Genomic DNA, 23,568 nt, shown 5'->3' with positions numbered 1-23,568 from the left:
GATAAGGTCTTCCCTGAGCCTCCTTTTCTCCAGGCTAAACAGTCCCAGTTCCCTCAGCCGCTCCTCATAAGACTTGTTCTCCAGACCCTTCACCAGACTCGTTGCCCTGCTCTGGACGCCCTCTAACACCTCAACGTCCTTCTTGTAGTGAGGGGCCCAAAACTGAACACAGTATTCAAGGTGCGGCCTCACCAGTGCCGAGTACAGGGGCACGATCACTTCCCTACTCCTGCTGGCCACACTATTTCTGATACAGGCCAGGATGCCATTGGCCTTCTTGGCCGCCTGGGCACACTGCTGGCTCACGTTCAGCCGCCTGTCAACCAGCACCCCCAGGTCCTTTTCTGACAGACAAGACATAGATGGATAACTCCTTTGTCTGATAGATTATGGGCTATATGAATAACTAGGCTTCATTTTCACATGACAATATAACATTCTAATTGTAAAAATTATTTGTAATCCCCAAAAGACTTCTCCTTTTAAATGCTTCTGAGGGCCGAACTTGTGAGCCTTTTCTGGTCTTACGTTTCTCACTGCTTCCACCTACTGGTCTGTACTGGGGTCGTGCAAAACTCATTTGCTGGCCAAGCAGTTTCTGGTCATCTTCCAGATCTGAGTGGCCATTGGATTACTGCAGCTCCTCCGCTTCCTTGCTACAGCTCCAGCAGTCTTTGGAAACACAGCTCAAAGCCAGTTTCGGAGGTGAGAATAAACATTAAAGATAACAAGACACTAATGAAATATTTTGAGTACAGCCAAAGGAGATGAGGGGAGAGCAAAGGAAGAGATGAACCAAGAGCCTGCAGAAACTTTATTCTGCAGGTGAAAACCAGTTTTGCTCCAGAGGCAAGAGACCCAGAAAAAGTACTTGGAGCAAGAGATCTGTTGAGAAGTGTACATCCGTTCATCAGGTGGAAGATAGTCAAGGCAGGTTCAGAATATTTAGCTGAGCTCATCCCTATCCTTCCCTCAGCACAGTTACAGTCACGTAGAAGAGTCCAAGTATTTTAAGATTGTGTCTTAGTCTTGGTTAGGTTTTGTCTTGTAGACTGTTTTGTTATAACCAACTTTATGGTATTCTAAAGAGAGGTTCCACATTTGTGACATTTGTATTCCAGAATGCATTGCCGCTCTCTCCAAAACATCAAACATTGAGTCACATCATCTCTCCTGTCCAAACCATGCATGTTTCTAAAATCACAGAGAAACAGATTTAGTAACCTACTCCTTGCCATCCTGTGTACTACAAATGCTTGCTGATCTAACACCAGCTCCTGTCAGAAGCCATGGCTGGATGATCCAAGCTGAGATTGGGTCCTTTGTACTAGGTTAAAGAATTTACAAATGTAAATTTTTCAGGCCAGAATCTGCCTCTTAAGCACACTGCAAAACATGTCTTTGAATTGCATTTTGTTCAGTTTTCTCCATTTGCCTTCATATCTTGGTTCCCATTAATGCTTTCAAACCAAACCCTCCCTTCCTCCTCCTCTGCCTCTAATTTTCTCTGTGTGCAGGGTAGGATTTTATTTTATCCTTCTGTCAACCTGCATCAAAGTTGTGTAAATCAAGCAGCCCGTGTGCTTAACTGCCTCTGTCCTTACAGAGTGCCTTTTTTTGCTTGCTTCCTCAATACAGAGTTTCTTTATCCAATATAGCTGTAAAACTTTTTTGAACTCTTTGTAAATGGTTTTGCATACCCCTCCCTCCAACAATTACAGATTTTCTTTCCCCCACCATCATAATACCACAGAAGCTTGGGAAGCTTTTTGTTCCCCAGGGTTTTCTGTTCTGTTTATTATATAGATAATAAGTTCTTGTGTTTACTCCTCACACCTACTCACTACTTTTCCCTTCTTCCCTACCACACACAGCTCTGGTTGTGTTTATTCCTCCATTTATAAATAGAGAAGAATCTGGTATGACACGCAGAGCAGTTGGCTTGCTGCACTTGTACAACACTGTCTGTATTTGCTTTCCTTTTGCATTTCAACCACTGAAGCATACTTTGAAACCTGTATTACAGACTTCTCATGGTGAATGATAGTTTCTTCATCAGAAATCTAGTAGTTCTTTTAAACTTTTGGGGAAACTGAGTTTTGTTTCTGAATTCTAAACAGTCTTATTTTTCTACATTGAACCTGGTGTAACCTGGTGTTTGATGACTGAGTTCTTGGTGGTCTCCCCTGTTTGCTTCTTTGAATGGATGAATACGTCCCTACCCGAATGGATTTGGGTTAGTTCACTGATACGTTAGAGGTCTGCTTCTGTCATTTTAAGAAGTCTTCAGAGATGATCCAGGATACATTGCAGAACCACCTGGCTTTTAAGTATACTGCATTACTTAAGTTTCTTTAGCACTCCCAGCCCAGATCTCTCTCTGCCTTTTATCAATGGGAATTTGCACAGAGGGCTGGATTGTGTGTGTATGCAGATCTTTGTACTGTACTTTCTTTATCTATTTCACCATTGGCAGCTTCTTTTTGGCTTTATTATCTAGATTTTTGGACAAAACCTGGGCATTTTAGTGCAGGTGTTGTGCTTTGACCAAGGCCTGTTTTGTCACATCTCTCCAAATCCAATGTCTGTGGGGAAAAAACAAGAAGTTGAATCTTACATTCCCTCAGTGATCATAAATCCCTGTGACAGGGTCTCTATCTCTTTCCTAATAAGAAAAGGCTAATTATCCCTAATACTATACTTAGTACTAGAGACAACATCCATCTCAATTGTATCGGTCCAGCCAAATTGGATGATGGTATGCTGGGGGGCTGGCTGAAGTATTACAGAAATACGCATGCAAGATATTCAGGGTAAATACAGAAAATTACTAAAATCCTTCTTAGGCTAATTATTTGAAAGCAGTAAGAGCCACCACTTCACAATAGGCATGTAAAGCCAATTACTAATCTAAGCCGTGTGAATGAAGGGTTCAACTGTTTGGGGACTTCCGTATCTGACTAAGTAGGATTGCACCACAGAGGCTGCAGAGTTCGTTCAGAGTTTCTGCTTACAGTGAAAATAATATACAAGACCTCAAGTTCGGGCTAACTTCAGGCAATTTGAGGATTGACAGTAAGATGGAGTGGAAAGACCTACAGCTCTCTACTTAGTGAAGCAAAGTAGACAGAAAAGAGCCAGGCATAGGTTGGAGGTGAAACATGGGTTCACAGTTCATGGGTTGGAAGCTGTGAGTACCACAGAGAGGTGCTTTGGGGAGGTAAGCTGGTGAAGAAACTGGCATAGTTTTTATGAGCATGTTGTTGGCATAGTCAAGAAGAGCCACACATGCAACCACAAAACCACCCTCAGAGGAACTGAGGGAGCTGGGGTCTGATCTAGAGGCACCTCCAATTTTAGTTCCAAAGAATTTAGATCAACTCTGACCTCCCCGTATGTCACAGGCTCAGAAATGTCACACTGCATCATTTCTGAGCCAAGACACGTGTATTTGGCAAGAGTACACTATTGCATATTCTTCTGTTCTACTCTTGATTTGAATAAAGAGAACTGGAAAATCCACTTCTTTTGGTAGTTTGTTCCATTATTTAATTACTTGTGCTGTTAAAAATACGAGATTTATTTCCCATTTGAATTTGTCTAGTTTCAGCTGCCAATCACTGGATTTTCCTATGACTTCCTATACCATATTAAAATGTCTTCTATTCCCCCATGTTTTCTTTCCAAAGAGTTTTCATAGATTGTAATAAGCTTACTATTGAGTCTACTTAAGATGCTAAACAAATTGTATTATCTCCCATTGTAAAGCATTTTCTCCAAATGTCTGCACCCACGTCAGTTCATCGTCCTTTTTTAAAAATGAATTCTAGAATTGCATATTCCAGTTTTGTCTTTACGCACAGCCCTGTGCAAAAGTAAAATTATATCCCTGCTACTGTTTACTATCCCTGTGTGTGCACCTGCCACAACATCCTAGCCGGAGCTCATACTGGATTGTCTCATATGGCCACTGAATTCTTTTAAGTGTCTCTACTTTGCAGGCTAATCTGGTTCTGCAATTACACAGCCTTTATGTCTAGATTTAGGATTATGCGCCTGGTTATATGAAACTCACTTAGTTTGGGCCCCAGTTACTACCAGACTACACTGACCGCTGTTATTTAGCTATGTCATTTTGCCAGCAGCAGTGTTGCAGTGATTGATAAAACTTCAGACGGCTCCTTGTGGATTTCTGTGAGAAGCAGCTCTATTTGTTGATGATTTTACATTGCCAGTTCATTCTTAGAGCACTGTCAGTCAGTTTTAAATTAAGATAGTGATATTGATATGGTATAGTGCTGCTTTGTCTTATCATAAAGTCTTACGGTACCATGTCAATTGCTTTAGAAACATTTAAGTTTATTACACCTCTGCAGTTACCTTTATTTACCAACTTGTAGACCTCAAAGAATGAAATCAAGCTTGTGAGCAAGATAGTTTTCTATAAAACCATGCTGATTGGTGTCAATTATCCTCTTATTCTTCGGTATTTTTTTACATGTGTTGCTGTAATTGTTTGGGACTAACATCAGGTATGCCATCTTAAAATTATTCAGCCTGCCGATGCCTCATAATAGTAGCATTGCCTTGATACCCTTCCAGTCATCTAGGACTTCCCTGTATTCTAGGGTGCAATAAATTTAGCATCATTTTATCAAGGAAACTGGTCTTCAGCTCTTGAGTCAAAGAGTATCCAGGTGGCAAATAGATGCCTATACACCAAGTACTCTGAGATCTGTGTGAAGGCAGAACACGGCAAATTTCAAGTGCCTTTTAAGCAACTTGTCTACAGCACCAAACTTTTCGGACAGTGTCCTGAAGTTCTGTACACCTCTGAATCAAGGACAATTTGTTTATCCGTATTTGGATGAATAGCTGTATAGCAATCTTTCAGAGGAATTTTTCCTCTACAGTTCATTACTACCTGCAGGGTATAGATCTCTGATCAACTAGGATAAATCCTCTGCCTATCCTGAACTCCAGTCTAGCCAGTCTGTCTCCCCAAGGAGAAATTTTTGAAGATACAACACTACTTGGTAATTGTAAGGAGAGGAAAAAAAAAAAAAATATAAATCACACATTTTCTTTCTTCAGGCTTCTAGGCCTGCTAGCTTCACCAGTGTTGCACTTAGTTATCCAAGCATGAGGCCTCTACAGCACAGAGCAGGATCTCAGTGCTATGTATTAACTACAGTCTCCGGAATAAACGAGTTGTGTCTCTTATGCTGACTTGGGGATTTAATTCTTGAGGAGGAAGGAGACAATGTCTTAATAGTGGTACCGTTTGTTCCTTCTTTTCATTTTGCCACAATCACTAGCAAGTTTCTCCTGTCCGAGCTGTGGCACACAGTGTCAGGATTGCTGAATTGTTGACCAGAGGAACACCTGCAAGGTCAGACTCTGCATGCTAGAAATTTTGGCAGGATTGTAACCACTGGAGCTTCCCCCCCCCTGCATCGTGCCACACTCCAGAGCACAGACAAGGTCGTGTTCTGCAGTATTATAAAAAAGGGGATAGTGGCAAGAGGAGGCACTTTGTTTCCTGCCTAGAAAGCAAAGTGCTTTGGCTCTTGTTTTTTTATATAACACCTGCCTAGCGGCTGTAGGACCTGTGGGGAGGAACGTGCAAATGGTTCCATAAACAGCGTATGCATTATTTCTTCAGAAGTTGGCCAAGCAATTAATTTTTTTCTTTTCCTTTTTTTTTTTTTGTTTGGCTGCCATGTGAGATAGCTAGCATCACTTGTGGTGTGCAGGAGCATGCAGACAAAGAGATTGTCATGCGTGTGATGCTGTTGGGCTAGATGTGTCACAAACACCTTTCTCTCCAGACTGTAGAGAAAACCTGGTCAACCCAAATCCCAACACGTGAACAGTCTCAGTGAAGCCCTAGCCTGCACCAGTAACCAGATCTGAAAATAATTCATCCAGACACTTTCTCCTTTTAGGCTCAAGTCCCAATAAAAAAGGGAGTGTTTCCATCCGAACTTGGAGAAAGCTCCACTTGAGATAAGGAATTACAATGAGAATTAAATATTGCCAAGAAAGACTGTACCTTTCTTGGCATAAGCTCAGGCTTTAGAGCCACAGCCATTCCAGTAATATCCTTTTGCCAGTCTCTCCTCTTCCTTCTTTAAAAATCTTGGTCTTCAGAAATTTGAAAGAACTTTGTACAGTCTGGATTATTCTTTGGTCCATGAACAACGTCACATTTCTACAGCGTAAGAGTGTATACTAGGAGGAGGTTAGCTGTAGTACCTGATGTGCTGTGACTTACTGTCCTAGGTACCTTGCTCATTTGCCTTTTCACTTTTCCTCCTGATTTCAGTGATGGCATCTGCCAGCATTCTTCATGCATGTGTCCAATGGAAAATTCTCCTTTGTTTCCCAGTATTTCTTGTATGCAAAGGCTATAGTAAGGACCTTGAAGAGTTAATTTTGATTGAATTTGTTTTCTCTGTATATAAAGGGACATCATTCAAAACTTATTTGCTCCCCTGCCTTGACTCCCCTCAGCTTCCATTGAGTATAACTAGCAAAAATCAGAATTAACAAAAATCTGGGCCTAAAGCACCATGTGGAGAGAAACTTCATACAGGCTAATGGGCTGAATCATAGATTACTGAACTAGAGGTAGCTACGTTCAGTAGTTGGTAATGACAGACATCCTGAGCCAAACATTTTCCTTCATCACTGTGCCTTTTCTGTCCCTGCATGAATCTATTAAAAGAGTTGGTCTCTGCTGAGGAAGCACTGCCAAAGCAGCAGGGAAGCACAAATAACCTGTGAATCACTTCAGAACCATTTCTTTGGGGCCCGTTTTAATGGCTCATATCCTTGTGTGCTGTAAGGTCGGGCATGTGAATGGAATAATGAAAGCGTAGGCAAGAGGTGCTCTGAGCTACTAACACGTTCTTTCCAGTCTCCTCCTCTTCCATTGTGCTTTTTGCAGTACTGTGTTGGAGCTGACTAGCTGGGTGATTTGTGAATCACGGATCCATTGGCCCCTTTCTGCATGGAATGTTTGTGGATTTAAACTTCATGCTTTAAATATAAAGAGCTCTTCTGCAGTCCAGCACACAAGCTGACTTGAGTTTCAACTCTGTAAAGGGGAAACAGAGAAGAGCATATGTAGGAGATGGAAATGTGGGGAGAAAGCAGCAGCTAGAAGAGTTTATAAGATGAAATCAACAGTCCCTAAAGATGAGTACAGTATTTTATTCCTACTTTCAGTAAGTCCCTATGACTAGCTACTAGTCACAGAGTTCCTATAACTCTTCAGACTCTTCCAGCTGCAAAATCCAGGGAAGTTTGTCATCTTCCTATGCACCTTATAGCACATGTTGTGTTGATTGACTAATGGATGTTCTACGCAGTGTTACCTATGAGGAGCCATACCAGCTCAGAGCAAAAGTCTACAGAGTCCATGTCCTGTCATCACTATCAGTCAACAGTAAATATCCAGGAAAGAAAGTATGCTTCCCCAGAATACTTTCTTAGCATCTAGCAGTTTGCCAAATGTGGTGTCGTTAGTAGCGCTGGAGGGATTTTACTTCTGTATGTGTCCAGTCCCTTCTTATTTTTTTTGGGTCAGCATAAACTGTTAACATCCACAGCATCCTCTGACAAGGAGATTCACAACAGAATAATGCAGCACGGAAAGAGCTACCTCCTTTGTTGATCAAGCCTGGTCCTTTAATGTTTCCAAATTTTGCTCTACAATTGAATTCTCCTTTTCTTTTCCCTTCCTCTTTGCAGGCAATTGACAAGTATTGCCGAGTCAGCGGTGGCTTTTCTGGTGTCAAGGATGTCTATTCCTCATCTCCTACATATGACGACGTACAGCAGAGCTTTTTCCTTGCTGAAACTTTGAAGTAAGTTCTCTTCACTCTTGCATCTTCCTGTAAAAGCTAGCATCTAAATTCTAGAAGAATGCAGTGGCTCAACAAATAAACTATTGTCTTGTCAGGGTGGTTTATGGTTTGGGCTTTCTTTTTTTCCCAGCTTTAGGGTCCCAGATCAGCCCATTTTACCAGCAGAAATACAAATGGAATTTCCCATACAAGAAGCTTATGCTGAGAGCGCTTTAGTTTTTAAGACTTCTATTTGATTTCTGGCATCAGAGGAGAGGTTATCTCCTTTTAAGAAATTCCCTTTGCAAAAGACATTTTTTTTTTTAGATACATCGACTTGACATGTCTTACACGAGTATGTGCCATGCTCTGATATTGTAGAACCTGTTTATCCTGTGTGTGTCACTGGAAAGGAGTAAATGCATGGGACAAAAGTCCTTTGTGCCCTTGGATGATTTTTCTGTATTTATCCCACAACTTATTTTTCTAGAATGCTAGTAAGTGTAAGCAAGAATATCAGGCATATTTTATAATCTCTTACATATTTAAATATTTTCAATTCAGTCAAATCACCTGTAATCCACCCTGCAGCAGCTAATGTACTCTGCATATTTGGTTCAAGATAAAATGTTCAAAGTCATTGGTCTTCCACTATGTTTCTTTCTAATTAATAACAAAAAATGCTATACTAGAATATGCCATAACCTCTAACTTATGGAGATGATACATACAACAAGAAAAACTAGTATAAAGATAGGAATATGTTACAGGGATTTTATTAAGAGATCCATTTTTAAAACAGCTAGCGTGTCATGGCTACTCATCTCCTTCATCATTGACACAAACCAGCTCTCAAGAGCACTCTTATCACACAGTTGTGATCGCTCTGGGGTTTTGCCTATGAAGCAATGTCTTCTCACGTGTGACAATTTTCTTGATAGTCAAGTTACATCACTACATTTGGTAATATAGTTCTGGCATTGAAATCTACCAAGATTCCTGTACTGGTTACCTCCCTGAAATATTGTGAATTGTCTACTTTTGGAAGAAAAATGTCCGAGTTGGCTATATTCCCTATCCCTTTTTTTCCTCCTGCATAATAGTTTGGAGAATGTTTTAGTTGGTTAAATCCATAGACAGAAGCTACTGCTGGCAGTGTGAATGAGGCCAGAGCTGCTATTAGGAGACATAGTTGTTGCCTCTGCTTACATATCCATGCCACTTTCTGCCAACGTGTGATGGAAGGGATGATACATATGTTGTTGCACAAACCTGTCAGTAGCGAAGACTCATTAAGGTGCCCTTTCTGTCTTTACAACCCAGCGATATGACGAAAAAACAGTTGTAACTATTTGGCAGTCTAGCATGGCATGCAGGCTTTGCAGAATAAACAGAGTTTCTATACAGCAGCAGAGTTTACAGTATCAGCAATATCAAATTTTCAGGTTTTAGCTGTAGCTGATGTATGTAAAGATTGATTTTGTGTATTGGAAGCTCAAAATGCAGTGGGGAGAAAGCAGGTCCTGAAAGTCGCAGTACGGGTGCCTACTTCAGGCACCACAACATGTTTCACTGGCAAGAAGGGGCTCCAAGTTCATCACGGGTAAGGGGAGAGTCTGGCTATTCTATCCTTCTGCTGGGTCCTTACCAAATTCCTCTACATAGTCACAATACTTTTTTTCCCAATGTTACCATTATAAAAGAAAGTCAGCCACTGCTGCCTCCTCTGTTGTCTTCATTAGTTTTATTTCACTTACTCCTTCAAGTTCATTTTCTGGAGACTAAAAGCTATACTCCCAAAGAGAGAGGCAGCAGTTTCAAACAGGTCCAGTCAGAGAAGCAATACCTCCCCAGGAGCTGGTCTTATATGATTGATCTGCCTATAAAAGGCAAATCAGAGAATGAAATTTGCTCCTAAGGGACTTCTGTGGTGACAGCGCTGACCTTTGAAGTATCGCCAGAATCCTGTCTGCATCTTAAATAATCACAAGGAGATCTGCAAATTCACTGATGCATCACTCAGTAACTGGATGTACTATAGTGCAAGCATTGCAAAAGAAGGCAGTTCTAGGAAGGAACTCAGAAATTTTTATTGGCTTTTGGTTTGGATCATTTCCCGCTTGTGGGACAAAACGTTTTATTGGAGAGCTGGATATTAGATGTTTGACATTGATGCGATTTGCATAGCCAAACTAGAAACTGGTATCACCTTGAGATAAAATAGACAACGTAAGGTCAGGATAGCTCAAATGGCTATGAAAATAAAGACAGAAGGATTGGGTGTGATGCCATGAGGAAAATGAAGATGTCCCTCAGAAGAGGGGCATAACGTGTGTTACGGAATGCCTGCTGTGATCTTTTCTGCTATTGATGATAACTTCTGCATCTTCATTCCTCTCAAATTCAAAATTGATACCTCTCCCAAACACGCATTGTTGCTGCTCGGATACTTTGGCTCATCAAAGATACTCGGCAAATTATGAGAGTTTGGGCAGTCTGAGTTGCAAGAAGGTGGCTGTTTGAGTGGGAAGGAGCAAGACGTAGAAATAGGTTGCTTAAGTTGTTCAAAGGAAAAGCGTGTATCAAATGAGGAACGTGAATTTGAGTAAGATGAAACATTGCTACTGTGGTGAAAAAGAGTTTGAAGAGCTGCAGAGGGAGAAAGCAAGGTAGGAGTAAGGAGGAAAGGAAAAGCATGACGCTTTAAAGATGAATGAAAAATGTAGAGAAAGAGACTAGACGTGGGACAAAACTGAATCATATGAGCAAGAATTTTTATCTGTAAACAGTTAATTGGTGAGGAAGGGAAGAAAAAGTAGAGCTTCACTGACTGGGTTGTGCTGTGGATACAACTGGCAAATAAAGGCAAGGGGAGAATGATCAGGCAGTGACACATGACTGTAGACAGTAGACACTACCAGCATCTGATTGAGAGAGCGCGAAGTAACAGCAGCCTCAGCAGAGCGAAGGCAGAACAACATGTGTGCACATACTGGATGTGACAGAGCCCACTAATGGGAACGACACCCCTTCCTTGTCACATGCTGCAAGACGTGTCATTTTCTGGATGGCAGGAAAGCAAGCTGTAGCAGGAGCTGAGAGGTCCTGTACACCCATGGTGTTACGCTTGCACTTGCACAGTCAGGTTTTCTGGAACAAGGGAAATGCCTTTTGAATTTTAGCAATTGAGTTTGGAAGCCTTGACAAAGATCCCTACCACCAACATCTCCTACAAGGTATAGCACAGCCACATTAAGTGTGTATTAAGAAAAAAGAACCAAGAAACACTCTTCTTCCACAGATGTCCAGAAACCTTAATTTTGTTACATGCTTCATTTGCTCTGCATTGCTTTATAACGTCCAACATTTATGAATCCCCTCTGCACAATATATTGGCCCATTTCCTTCCAGCAGAAGCTGAACTGGCTTCCAGCACAGTGATGACAAGTCAGATATCTGGCAGGGCTTGGCAGCTTCTTTTGTGCTTCCTCAAAATCTTTGATTTGGATTAAAAAGGATTAGTTATTTCCAAGTGGGTTTACTCCATTAAGAAGAATTTTTTGTCAACTTCTTCTCTGCTCCCCGTCCCCCAAATCCTTGTGCTTGGTGTCTTGATGTTTGTTTTACATTGCAAGTTTTTGAAAGGAGTCTTGAAAAACAAAAGTTACTTGGAAAGATTAAAATGCTGTCTTTATAACAACTTAATACCCACCATTTTTCCTCTCTGTCTTGATATCTAGGTATTTGTATCTGCTTTTCTCCAATGATGACCTTCTACCATTAGACAACTGGGTTTTTAACACAGAAGCTCATCCTCTGCCTGTTTTACATTTAGCCAACACCACATTGTCAGGAAATCCTGCATATCGATAAAAACAGCTCTATGAAGAGGAGGAGAGACTGTTTTCAGCTCTGTTTTGTTTACATGGACCACTTGAGACTTTAAGCAGGAGAGGAGACAGACACTTGATAAAACTAGACCTCTGAGTCAAGCAAGTACCGGCGTGAGAAACGAAGCTCTTCAACATATAGATAAGTTAAAAATTCTGTTTTATACATGACCAAAACACGTTAGTGTGGTATTTGCAGGACAGAGACTTCATGCGCTTTGAACACTAGCAAGACATGGAATCTACTGTTTAATATAAACGCAGCAGCATAAGGAAGAAGAGGCTTTCCCGTCCAGGGAGAGGAACTTGGTGCTGCTGCTCCTGGCTGTTGCAAGGAACAACACACCAGTCATCTCTTCAGATCGGGTGGGTTCCAAATACCTAGATTTTATTTTTCTTTTTTTGTGTTTGATGATGGCATGAACAAAGCAACAACAAAAAGCAACATCACTGCACCAGCAGCATCAGGATTTGAATTTTTTTCTGTACCTGTCTGAATTTTCTAAGGAGCATCTGTTTGACCAGACTGGCAGCCATTCTCAGGGCCTCTAAGCTATTAAAACTAAACTATAAACTATAAAAACTATTGCCTCCTCATTTTCCCTTTCCAAAATAATGCTGAAAGATCAGTGTTGTATGCTTACATCCAAAAAAACAATTAGTAAGCGTTTGGTTTGTAGTTCACTGTCAGCAACGTGGGCTTAGTTCATTTGGCAAGCCTAAAGTCACAGAGTCTGGAGCATATCGCAGGGGTAGGAAGGAGATGAAGTCTCCCTTCCTCACAAGTCCTGTCACATGGAAAAAACCACTCTCTTATTAGTCCCGGTTCTTTTAGCTAAACAAACAGAGACGACAACATGAGAAAAACAGTCTCTCATGATTTATATAACAGGATACAGTATATGGCATTTAAAAATGCTCCCCTTGAGCTAAGCAGCAGGAGTTTGTTGCTTTGTATTTTTCCACACAATCGGGATTTTTCCTAAAAGTTAAATTTCATAGAATCATTAAGGTTGGAAAAGACCTCTAAGATCATCGAGTCCAACCGTCAACCCAACACCACCATGCCCACTAAACCATGTCCCTAAGCAATTTCATTCTTTGGATACTATTCATGGAACCTTCTTTGCAGGTATGGGTATGACAGAAGCCCAAAACTGCCTTTGATTTAGTTTACAAAACTCCTTTTCTTCTCGGTGCTCCAGTGCAAAGCCAACATGATCTTCTTTGGAAACAACATAACATCTCTTACATATGAGTGGAAAAAGAAACTGAAGAGTCTCTTCTTCCATTAGTTTATGAGAAATGAGATGCTGTTACCTGCATGGGTTTTTTTCTGAGTACTCCTAGGCTGGGCTGGACAGTATCACTTAAATGGAGTCTGCTTCAGTCTTCACTTACTGGCTAAAAGAAGTTTCGTCTTTTCAAGTATATCTCAATCTCTTTTTTTTACCATTGATCCAGAATCCTTACAGCTCAAATTATTCTTTTTATTCCCCTTTATAGCTCTCAAATCCTTTTGCCATGGTGACTGGCCCCTTTGCTGAAAAAGAGCTGTGAGGTGCTCCTTTCCCTCCTAATTAATGCGCAGGTTGAGCCTTTAAAAAGTCTTGATTGTGTTTTCGTACTAACGTGAGTGGAAGAACTCTTCAGTGAGCTACAGCAGTACAGCATCAGATCTAAAGGGAGTGAGTGCTATTTCTCCCCCTCAAAAAATGTTTATATATGAAGTTTTATATATAAAAGCTTTTCTCTCCATCATATTATAATATATCTGACTGTACAGTATAGTAGAATTTCCCCCATAAAACTTTTCTTGGCTCATCTTTGACACTACCTTAAACACAGAAATCATCACATGATCTAAGAAAAAATGCTATCAGATGCTTTTTTCCAGACAGTTACTTTAGCTTAAGAGGAGAAAGACATTGATCTTGGAAAAAACTCCCATCTCAATGATTTTACCTTAATACCAGTTACTTAGTTACTGTAATTTGCAGCAGTATCTTAAAAATAATTTGAGAACTGATAAAGTAATTGATGTAGTAAATAATACTGATTCAAGTAATTGTTTATTTAAAATTAGAAGTAGCTTAATAAATGGATTCTTCTTACTGGTCCCTCATTAATTTATTTTTCTAATTAGTATTCAGTGACTTACTGAAGAGCTAGTCATTTTCCAAAGTTCAGATACGTTGTGTTTTCAAGTTGAGTTTTTCCCATCCCATGAGAACTGTTACTAGTTTAAAGCTGCACTCGATGGATTGCCTTGTTCTCCTAAATCTCTCTGGGTACAAAGGAGAAAGAGGAAAAGCAGACTATTCTATTTAAAAAAAAAAAAAAAGAAAAAAAGAAAAAGGCACTTTCACCCCATACACCCATCCCCATACACCTCCTGATAAATGCAGATGTAGAATGGCTGCCAGTCTTCAGAGAAAGGTCAAGGACAGAATTCTGGAGTCCCAGAAACAGCAAACTTCTTATCATTGTTTGCTGCTCTTCCACCCTCCTCGTGTGAATTAAAGAGCGACCCTTCACATTAATTCCTCTATGAATCCCAATGGGTTAACTCACTGCCACAAGAATGCTTGAATTGAGGACCTAAGCCATTTCATGTTATGGGATGGTATTTTTCTCAAAGCAGATGTACAGTACTGCTATTTCTTCTTTGTGTAGACAAGCAGCAGCTACCAAATAAAGGACACTTGTTTCTCATTTTCCAGTTACCCCAACGGCTGTCAGTTTCTACTCTATCACTCTTTAAAATACAAACTATCCTTTCCCTCCAGAAGCTACTGATGTGCATAGTGTATCAAAAATAATGCATTTTATGGACTAGTTGCTGTGTCATTCATGAATCTCTCCAGCCTGAGATTTCCTAGAGCAAGCTGAGTTTGGAGGTCATGGGTTCTGAGCGAGGTGGGTGCGTAATAACCAAGCACCACGGATATTGAAACTTCTGACTGAAGTGACGTGCCCTCGTTCTGAGTCCTTCACAGAGAAGTAGGTTCTGATCTGCAGAATGGCGTTATGTGCAACCCAAAGTTCAGACTGTTTTCCCTCTAGGTACATAAGGTACGGTAGAATATTGCCATTTTCATTCTGTTGCTGCTGTCTTACATACTTTCATGAAGATAGAGTGTAAATTTAAGCACAAAATGACTTTTTAGTCCTAGTTGTTTCCGAGTCTTGCACTGTATTCTCTAACAAAACGATCCTCGTTTTCTTTAGGTAGCTGTCCCATTTTAGCAATTTCTACAATACCCTCTCCTCTTACAGGATGAAATAAAAACCAGAAAATCATGTATGTTTTTGGCACACTGGATTTGGGCAAGAGCCTGGAAATCCCAGAATTGTCTATTTCCTGTTTGCATGCAGTCAAAACAAGGATCTTCAGTTCTTTTCCTAATCCAAGCCTGAAGCTTGCCTGTTGGTCAGGATCTGCTAGCAGTACATTTTTTTCTAACACTTACAGCCTGACTTTTCAAAGAAACCAAATGTCTGCAGCTTCCACTGACCACCCTGGAGCTATGTGTGTCCTGCAGTCAAGAAGTCAACTTCTTAGCTTTGTCCTCTAAATAAAAACAAAACCCTTGAATGATATTCTGTGATATTTTGCTGCACAGTATGGTCCTTAAAACTGAATGCTTAAGAAAAGTATGGAAAATAGTAAGTACGCTGGAGTAAAAGTAAAAACAGGTAGTTCCCTGTGCCAGTCACACCTTTGAGGCTCCTTTAGCTCCCTACTCCAAATTTGTGGATCACTGTCTTCTACCTCCCAAACACTGACATATCCTTTAAGGTTAAAGGTCTACCCTGTGCTGACTTACAGCTAAGCAAATCCCTATCAGGCTGTCTTTTATAATCCCCTCTTCTATCCCTCAGGAAATGATATTACAAACTTTTATAATGTGACTGTCCCTAGTTTGAATGGCGAAGTGGTTAATAGCATTAAGTCTGAAAGGATCAACAATGTAACCTGGCATCCACAGAAAATGGTGAGGCAGTTTACATCTCAGGGCTGTAGTAGCAGGCTTTTAGCAAATCAAGCCTGTTATGTACATTAATAAGTCTAGTCCATGTTTTCAAGGGGACAAATAAGAAACAGGCTTCTTGTTACCAGAGAAAAATGAAAGCAAGCTCTTGATCCACACTGTAGTTCGGAGATCTGTTCACCCTGATAAGACATCACTTTTTCGCTCCTTGAATTTTGAGAAACAGTCTTCTGACTCAAGAGTTTGAGTTGCCATACAGAGAGGAAACCCAAGCTCTTTTGCAAGTTACGTGCGTACAACTGTAGCAGAGATGATAAGCACTAGCTGCTTCGGCTGTCAGCGCCTTCTAACAAACTGCTCTGTAATTGCCCAGAAAAGTTGGGAACCACCGAAGTCGAAGGAGACAGCCTGACTTGTTACGGTGAATTGTTGCCTTTAATCCTAATCGCTTGGTGGAAGTTGGATTTGCATTCTGCCTTTATTCTTGCTTTGTCTAAAACTGACAGATTATTTTTCCTCCAAAGTAATAAAAGGGCAAAAGTCTATCTTCTGATGTGGAAACCTGCCTCTGACCTGGAATCCTGCATATGTACTTTTTACAGATTAAAAATAATATTGTATATAAAAAAAGATTGAATAAAGAATGTCTTTAAGTGAAAAAGGTGCGTTTTGTGTCCTCTGCCTCCAATAGCAACTTCCTGTAGCACTGGACTGTGAAGCTGATCCTGTTTCACAGGCTTGGTGGTGCTGCAGCTTTTCTTTCCCCTGCAGCTCTACTAGGGGCTTTGTCAACTTAAACATGTATCAAGACCCCCTATTGCAAAATTAAACCCCTGTACCCCTTGCTTGCTTTTAACAGGTTGCTGTAATTTTTCTCGAGATGTAGCTAAATGTACAACAGTTTGAGGTTGTTTCTGTGTGCCAGTGTGAAAGCCACCAAATCTCACAAATTTTTGAGATTTCTACCCTTTTTGTTAAATTTGTGTGAAAGTGGCTAAGAAGTTCAAAGATTCTTCATGATGAGGGTAAAGGGGGCAGGCAGACAAGCAGTGCTACTAAATAAACTTAATTTTCTTAAGACACCAGGTTAAACCCCCAGCTTTTCTTGATACTAAATAGCCAGTGAATTGGGCAATTAAGTCTGTCCACCCATTCCTCCGCCCTCTGTGAAAAGGAAGAAGTTTGTAATTGTTTAAATGTTGTTCACAGGGAAATTGGTATGAGGAAATTGCTTCGAGTGAGCCTATTTTCCCCCTGCACCTTTAAATTCACTCAAACTGCTGCTATAGCTCTCTGCTTTGCAGTACAGCAAGTGAATAACCAGGTTTGCTTTCTGATTCACATTAGCTATAGATAATCCTTACTGTCTGACATCACCCGTATTGCTCGCGTGCGGTACCTTGTTTTCATGGCGTGCCATGACTGCCATCCTGTGCGTCCTGTCTCAGTGCTTTATATCCAATGCCCAGCCTTCCCAGGGTGCTTCTGCCTCAGGATGCAATGACCTCCTTCAGTATTACTCCATAAGAGAAAATTGCTTCCAAAGTGCCATAGTTCAGTGCAACACATGACACCAGGTAGACACCTGCTGTCCTGGTATGCCATCCATCCTGAGATCCAGTTACGCATTCAGCTGTTGCTCCCTAGCCTTCCACACAAGCACCGCATGTCCATGATGCACCCAGCTTCCTACCGCAGTGCCACTACCAAAGCAGTGTCTTTTGCATCCACTGATCTTCCTGTGGTGTGCTCAGCCCCTAAGCCACCTCATTGAAACTCGCTTCTTGCATCAAAGCACATTTGCTATGTCTATCCATGTCACACCATCTCAGCTGCTGAGCCCTAACGCACAAAACCTTGCCTCCTGCTCTAGTACTATCAAGCTCTCTATCCTTGTCTATAACATTTTGGCCAATACTGAAGGCTTCATTACTGTCCTCACTGCTTTTCAAATGGGATCCTGTCCTTTGTGGTTGCACTGCATTGTCTCTGCCTCTTCAACAGTGAAGTGTTTCACCCCTCTGCTTCTACCTCTTCTGAAACACACTTTCTTTGCACGTCCTCTATCCAAGGATATATAGCGAATATCCTCTTTTATTTCTCCTTTGGCACTCTGCCTGTGTGTCACCCGCCCCCCTCTCTTCCCTTGTAGACTCTGTGATTGTGTGTGCTCCTTCCCGGAGACCATGTGCCTTTCCTATGCATATTAATTAGCTGTATTGAAAAATCCTGAAATTAATCCTTAATGGGTTATTTTTAGCCTTCATCTTGTAGCTCTGGGAGTTGGGTTCTCTCAGTGCAAAGCCATAGGCATTCTGTGGGCTTTGGAAAGGAAACATCACTCTATTTGTGCCAGTTCATATGTGGGATGTGTGAAGGTTGGTGGTGGTGTACTTTTTTTTTTAAAGTGAAGAGCAAGAGTGGTTTTGACAACAGTATTTCAGACTGAGCGAACTCCCATGTGAAAAGGTTTGAGAAGAGCAGTCACGCATACAGCCAAACTACCTGCAGGTAAAAATTCAGGGAAGGATTTGGGGAGGAAGAAAAAAGCACTGTGTCCATGTGTACCAACAATTTCACTGTTTTCTTTCTTACATGGTTTCCATTGTACAAGTAGTTACAGTCAACAGGTATAATGTCTGTCTGTTACCATATAACCCAGAAAGGATGAGCTGCTGCGTGACTGAGAAAATAGCATCATGTGTTGGTATGGGATCACACAGAAATCCCGTGTGAGCTGCATTATGATAGAGCTACAAAAAGGAGGTATGTCCCTAAGTCATTTCTTCCACGAGCTGGTGCTGTGTATGTCTGCATACCCATCTCTTCACCGATCCTTGCCCAGAGAGTTGTGGTGAATGGAGTTAAATCCAGTTGGCGGCCAGTCATGAGTGGTGCTCCCCAGGGCTCAGTACTGGGGCCGGTCTTGTTCAATATCTTTATCGATGATCTGGATGAGGGGATCGAGTGCACCCTCAGTAAGTTTGCAGGCAACACCAAGTTGGGCGGGAGTGTTGATCTGCTCGAGGGTAGGAAGGCTCCGCAGAGGGACCTGGACAGGCTGGATCGATGGGCCCAGACCAATTGTATGAGGTTCAACGAGGCCAAGTGCCGGGTCCTGCACTTCGGCCACAACAACCCCATGCAGCGCTACAGGCTTGGGGAAGAGTGGCTGTAAATCTGCCTGTCGGAAAAGGACCTGGGGGTGTTGGTTGACAGCCGGCTGAACATGAGCCAGCAGTGTGCCCAGGCGGCCAAGAAGGCCAATGGCATCCTGGCCTGTATCAGAAATAGTGTGGCCAGCAGGAGTAGGGAAGTGATCGTCCCCCTGTACTCGGCACTGGTGAGGCCACACCTCAAGTACTGTGTTCAGTTTTGGGCCCCTCACTACAAGAAGGACGTTGAGGTGCTGGAGCGTGTCCAGAGAAGGGCAACGAGGCTGGTGAGGGGTCTGGAGAACAAGTCTTATGAGGAGCGGCTGAGGGAACTGGGGTTGTTTAGCCTGCAGAAAAGGAGGCTGAGGGGAGACCTCATCGCTCTCTACAACTACCTGAAAGGAGGTTGTAGCGAGGTGGGTGTCGGTCTCTTCTCCCAAGTAACTAGCGATAGGACGAGAGGAAATGGCCTCAAGTTGCGGCAGGGGAGGTTTAGATTGGATGTAAGGAAAAATTTCTTTACTGAAAGAGTGGTTAAATGTTGGAACAGGCTGCCCAGGGAAGTGGTTGAGTCCCCATCCCTGGAGGCATTTAAAAGACGAGTAGATGAGGCACTTAGGGACATGGTTTAGTGGGCATGGTGGTGTTGGGTTGACGGTTGGACTCGATGATCTTAGAGGTCTTTTCCAACCTTAATGATTCTATGATTCTATGATCCATGCTGAAGGTTCAGCAAGGAAATCGGTGGAGGAAGCCCCAAAGAATACGAGTGGACGCCAGCAGTCTGCTACGTCACCTGCGACAGAGGCCTGTGCACGGGTTCCAGGAGGTGAGGTGCAGGAAGATTTCTCACGTGGACACGTGACTGGTGTGTGGATCCTGCCCAGCATTCCTGTGAATCCCTCTATAGAGCTTCTGGCTTAACTTGAACCGTCTGTGAGGCCACAGAATGTGTTTTGAAGAAAAGAGTCGCTGAAGATGCAGAATGACTTGGGATACCAAAGACAAAAGTTTTCAGGGTAACTAGATGCTACTTTTTATGAGATACATCATTCTCCAGATGAAGGATGTATGGTACATCTCATGTAACTGAACTTCAGTCATGTATACAATACTGCAGCTTGATTAATTTGTCTTGAAAATACAAAGTTGAACACAAGAGCTGCACAGTGGATAGGGAACTGGATAAAGGAGAAAAAAAGAAGTATAAAATGGAGAAGGAGACTTCTAGGTGTTTTAGTGAACGTCACTAAATCCTGGTACTAGGACAAATCTGGAATGGCAAGAAGAATTTGTTTGCAGCAGAAGAAAGTTAGGAAGAATTGTCAATAAAGAGAATGAAGGATCAGGTAATCTTGAGGCCTGGAACAGCAGAAGACAAATTTAAAAAGTCAAGAGGCAAACTTGTTCCTCCAGGGACTAGGAGTAAAACCTTTCACTATAATCTGGGATGTTGTCAGTCTGAAATCATTAACATTGAGAAAGACCTGAATGTATAGTCGGCCGTAATGACACAGATCACCAATGCAAGGTGAAAAAAAGCAAGTGAAAATAAAAGAACGGCTGTGCTGGGTCAAAACTAAGGTCTGCCTAACCTAGCATGTTGGCTCAACACTGACCAAGAGCAGATTTGCACAGAAGAGTAGAAAACTAAATATATTTCAAATATATTTATATATACTTCACAAATGTACCCTGAAATGACCTGCAGCTTCCTGAGCCGTAGGTGGTATCTTTGTATTTAATAGCCCTTGACATATGGGGGGGGGCTGTTCTTAGGAATTAGTCCAGTCACTCATGGTGTGGCAAAGCATGCATGCATCGAAATGGTATTTCTGATGAAACAGAAAAGTATCAGTGTTGTACAAAGCAGGATGAACACATCTGAGATACGGTGTATGGTTCCGGTCACCCATATTTGGGAGGGCTTGTCTCAGTGGAACTGGTGCAAGACAGGAGTATTTAGGCTTACCAGGGAATGGAGAGTTCATGTCAAGAGAGGTGAGAAGAAGAGTTTAGCCTGACAACACGGAAGACTGACAGAGGGGATAACTGCTGTCCACAACACATCAAGTGGTTGATCGTCCTGGGAGAGAAAAAAGTTGGTTTTCCTGGAGGACAAACCTGGCAAAAAAACCCACACAAATTGATACCTGCAGTATCTGAATAATTTCTGACAACGAGGTCCTGGAAGTAGAAAACATGTTGATCTGCTGAAGAAAAGGATGATGTTGTGTGCTTGCCTGCAATTTCAGGTACCTGAATCAAGGATATAGGAGGTCCCTTTCTGTCCTACATTCCAGAGCTCCTATGGGAGCTCTGTATCTAGGGCTGAATTTACAAAAGCCCTTTCCTTTGTGCTGTTAATCTGTTTCTAGTGCAGGGCAAGTGTAAAATGCCATTGGATCAGAAAAAAAGCCTTTCTTGTCTACATGGATGGGAGAAATTCGTTCACGTTTGCTATGCTGGTTGAGTAATGATGAATAGAAAATCATCAAAATACTTGCTATTAAGTTTTCTAACATGGGTATCTGATTAGCTTTCACCACTGGATTTGCTATGGCTGAATCAGAAACAGATTGCAATGTGTTGAAACACAGTGCTATCAACATAGGACACCAATCTCTTTTACATGATAGATTTGTTATTGAACAAGAAATGAGGAACAAGGAATATGATACTAAAATAGGAGAGAGTGGTACAGTCCACAAATAAAGTCTTTTGAGCAATGATCCTTACACAGCAAAATAAGTAAATATCATCAGTACCCTCTGAAGATACCGTCTGTTGCATGCACTTGTACTCTGTTTTTCCCATATTTGTATATGCAGATTTCTGTCATAAGCTCATCTTGTCCTTTATTTGGGTACATATCCCATTATTACTTGAGGTGCTTTATGTCTGTGGGTTATTTCTATACTAATTCATGTTTACATCAAGGGATTTCCCTGACAGTTCTCTGGCATTTTTGCAAGTGTACTCTTAGATCTGCACTGATAGAGTTATGCAGTTTGTACGCTTTAGCCAGGCAAATAATTGCAAAGAATCCATACGTTATTGCTGTTAGTATGCTCAAATCTTAGAACCAGTGCTACTTGGGCAACCATTTATATCAACCTAATATTATAGTCTGCTTAAACCTTATGCCAAGCTCCTGTAAACTCAGACACTGTATTCCTACTTGTATCACAGCAAGGCTAGGTTTTCAGGTTCCCATTAGATATTTTTTAACTGAACTGGAAATTTCCCCCAGGAAAAGAATCCCCAAAATCTTTGAATACACACCAGTCATCAATTTGTGGGATTAATTGCTTTCCTGTGAAGTAGACTTTGATGAGTTCAGTGACAAAAGGAAAAAATTTACTGCCACATCCAGGAGACGTTGGTACATTGATGTTTTATTAGCTTAAATAATACACAAATACTGCTTTTCCAGGTGCGTGGTCTAAGTAAACCTTTCTATATACTGCCTCTGATTTCCTCCAGTTCCTGCTCATGCTATTTCTTAATAGAGCAAACGCCTATGGGGAAAACACGTCAACCCCTTCACAGAGCACAGTGTGTAGCCCTGGAGATGTTCCCTCCGAACATTTTACCCCTGCAGGAGAAATTTCTCTGCCAGCTTGAGCTGTTGGGAAAGGGCACTGATGTGGCTGGCCGTACTCTGGTGCTGGCATCACCTTGCTCACCTCTCTGCTGGCTGCCGTATTCTGTGTTCAAGGCATATCCAGGCTAGTCAGCCCAAAATTTGAAAGTCATGATTTGGTTTCAATAATAGCATGAGATTAACTTCCAAAATGGTGACATTTGAACATTAGGTTCAATTTGAACATTAGGGTCAAATGTCAGACACTCATAGTCTGTCTCCCAAATGCTGAACATCCTTTGCCCACTTGCATGTGTGCATTCTGATTGCTGCCTGATGCAGCTGACTCACCAGGATGTGCAAAGTCCCCTGATTCAGGAGCCAGCAAGGCTCGGCAGACCCAGCCAAGTGCAAGGGGCACAGCAGCCTGCCCTGAACAGACTGGGAAATCAACACAAAGGATGGTGGTGAGTTTGTGATGTGGGACATGAATCGTGACTGTGAGGAGCTGCCTTCCTGGAGGGGAGCAAACATGCCTGACGGGGAGGGTCTGGTAACCTCTGTGGACACCATGGGATTTCAACTGGCTCCTGTTGAGAGAAGACTATAGTTTAGTTTTTAGCTGCTTGACAACCCCAATTTTTCAAAAACACTGAGTCAGGCTGCAAGAATTATGAGATTGCTTCTAAATAATAAGTTTGAGGATCTTTTACCATGTCTTCAGGGTGGGGTTTTTTTATCTTGAGCCTTTGGGTCACCCATAGTTTAATATTTCCGTGCCCTTCCCTTCCTTTTTCTTCCAGAATGATTAAAAACACCCTTAAAAATAAAAGAAAAAGAAAACTTGGCATATCTCCCAATCTGGCAGAGGTTCCAGCACTTTATACCAGCATCATGAAATAATCAAGAGTCGGCATTGCTGCATTAAGCTCACCCTGAGCACTGCTACAAATGCTAAAGCAAGGGCAAGTTGCTTTGTGGAAAGCAAATTTTTTTAAACTTAAATCTGATACAGACACGGATCTTCATTCCCCAGACATACCAGGCAATTTCTCCTGTTGACTGCTCTGGTTCAAGCACAGACAATTG

The 23,568-nt window shown here is 41.7% G+C and overlaps 1 protein-coding gene and 1 long non-coding RNA gene across 2 annotated transcripts in view; one reads left to right on the top strand and one right to left on the bottom strand.

Annotated features, from left to right (window-relative positions):
• The window catches only part of MAN1A2 (mannosidase alpha class 1A member 2), a 162,649-nt gene extending 147,120 nt beyond the window's left edge, over nucleotides 1-15,529 (top strand). The window contains exons 12-13 of the mRNA XM_009287096.2: nucleotides 7,759-7,874; nucleotides 11,594-15,529. Coding sequence (XP_009285371.1) covers nucleotides 7,759-7,874; nucleotides 11,594-11,726 — 249 coding nt within the window. The 3' untranslated portion in view covers nucleotides 11,727-15,529. The remainder of the gene's footprint in view (nucleotides 1-7,758; nucleotides 7,875-11,593) is intronic.
• Nucleotides 1-15,611, bottom strand: part of LOC109279703 — a 24,472-nt gene extending 8,861 nt beyond the window's left edge. The window contains exons 1-2 of the long non-coding RNA XR_002086299.1: nucleotides 15,528-15,611; nucleotides 4,614-4,624 (exon numbers count right to left, since the gene is read on the bottom strand). This is a non-coding gene — a long non-coding RNA (uncharacterized LOC109279703). The remainder of the gene's footprint in view (nucleotides 1-4,613; nucleotides 4,625-15,527) is intronic.
• Nucleotides 15,612-23,568: the final 7,957 nt, after the last annotated feature.

The sequence above is a fragment of the Aptenodytes forsteri genome, unplaced genomic scaffold (assembly GCF_000699145.1).
Source record: "Aptenodytes forsteri isolate BGI_AS27 unplaced genomic scaffold, ASM69914v1 Scaffold216, whole genome shotgun sequence".
NCBI classification, from domain to species: Eukaryota; Metazoa; Chordata; class Aves; order Sphenisciformes; family Spheniscidae; genus Aptenodytes; species Aptenodytes forsteri.
Note: the sequence above shows the minus strand (reverse complement) of the source record. Positions and strands in the feature narration are given on the sequence as shown.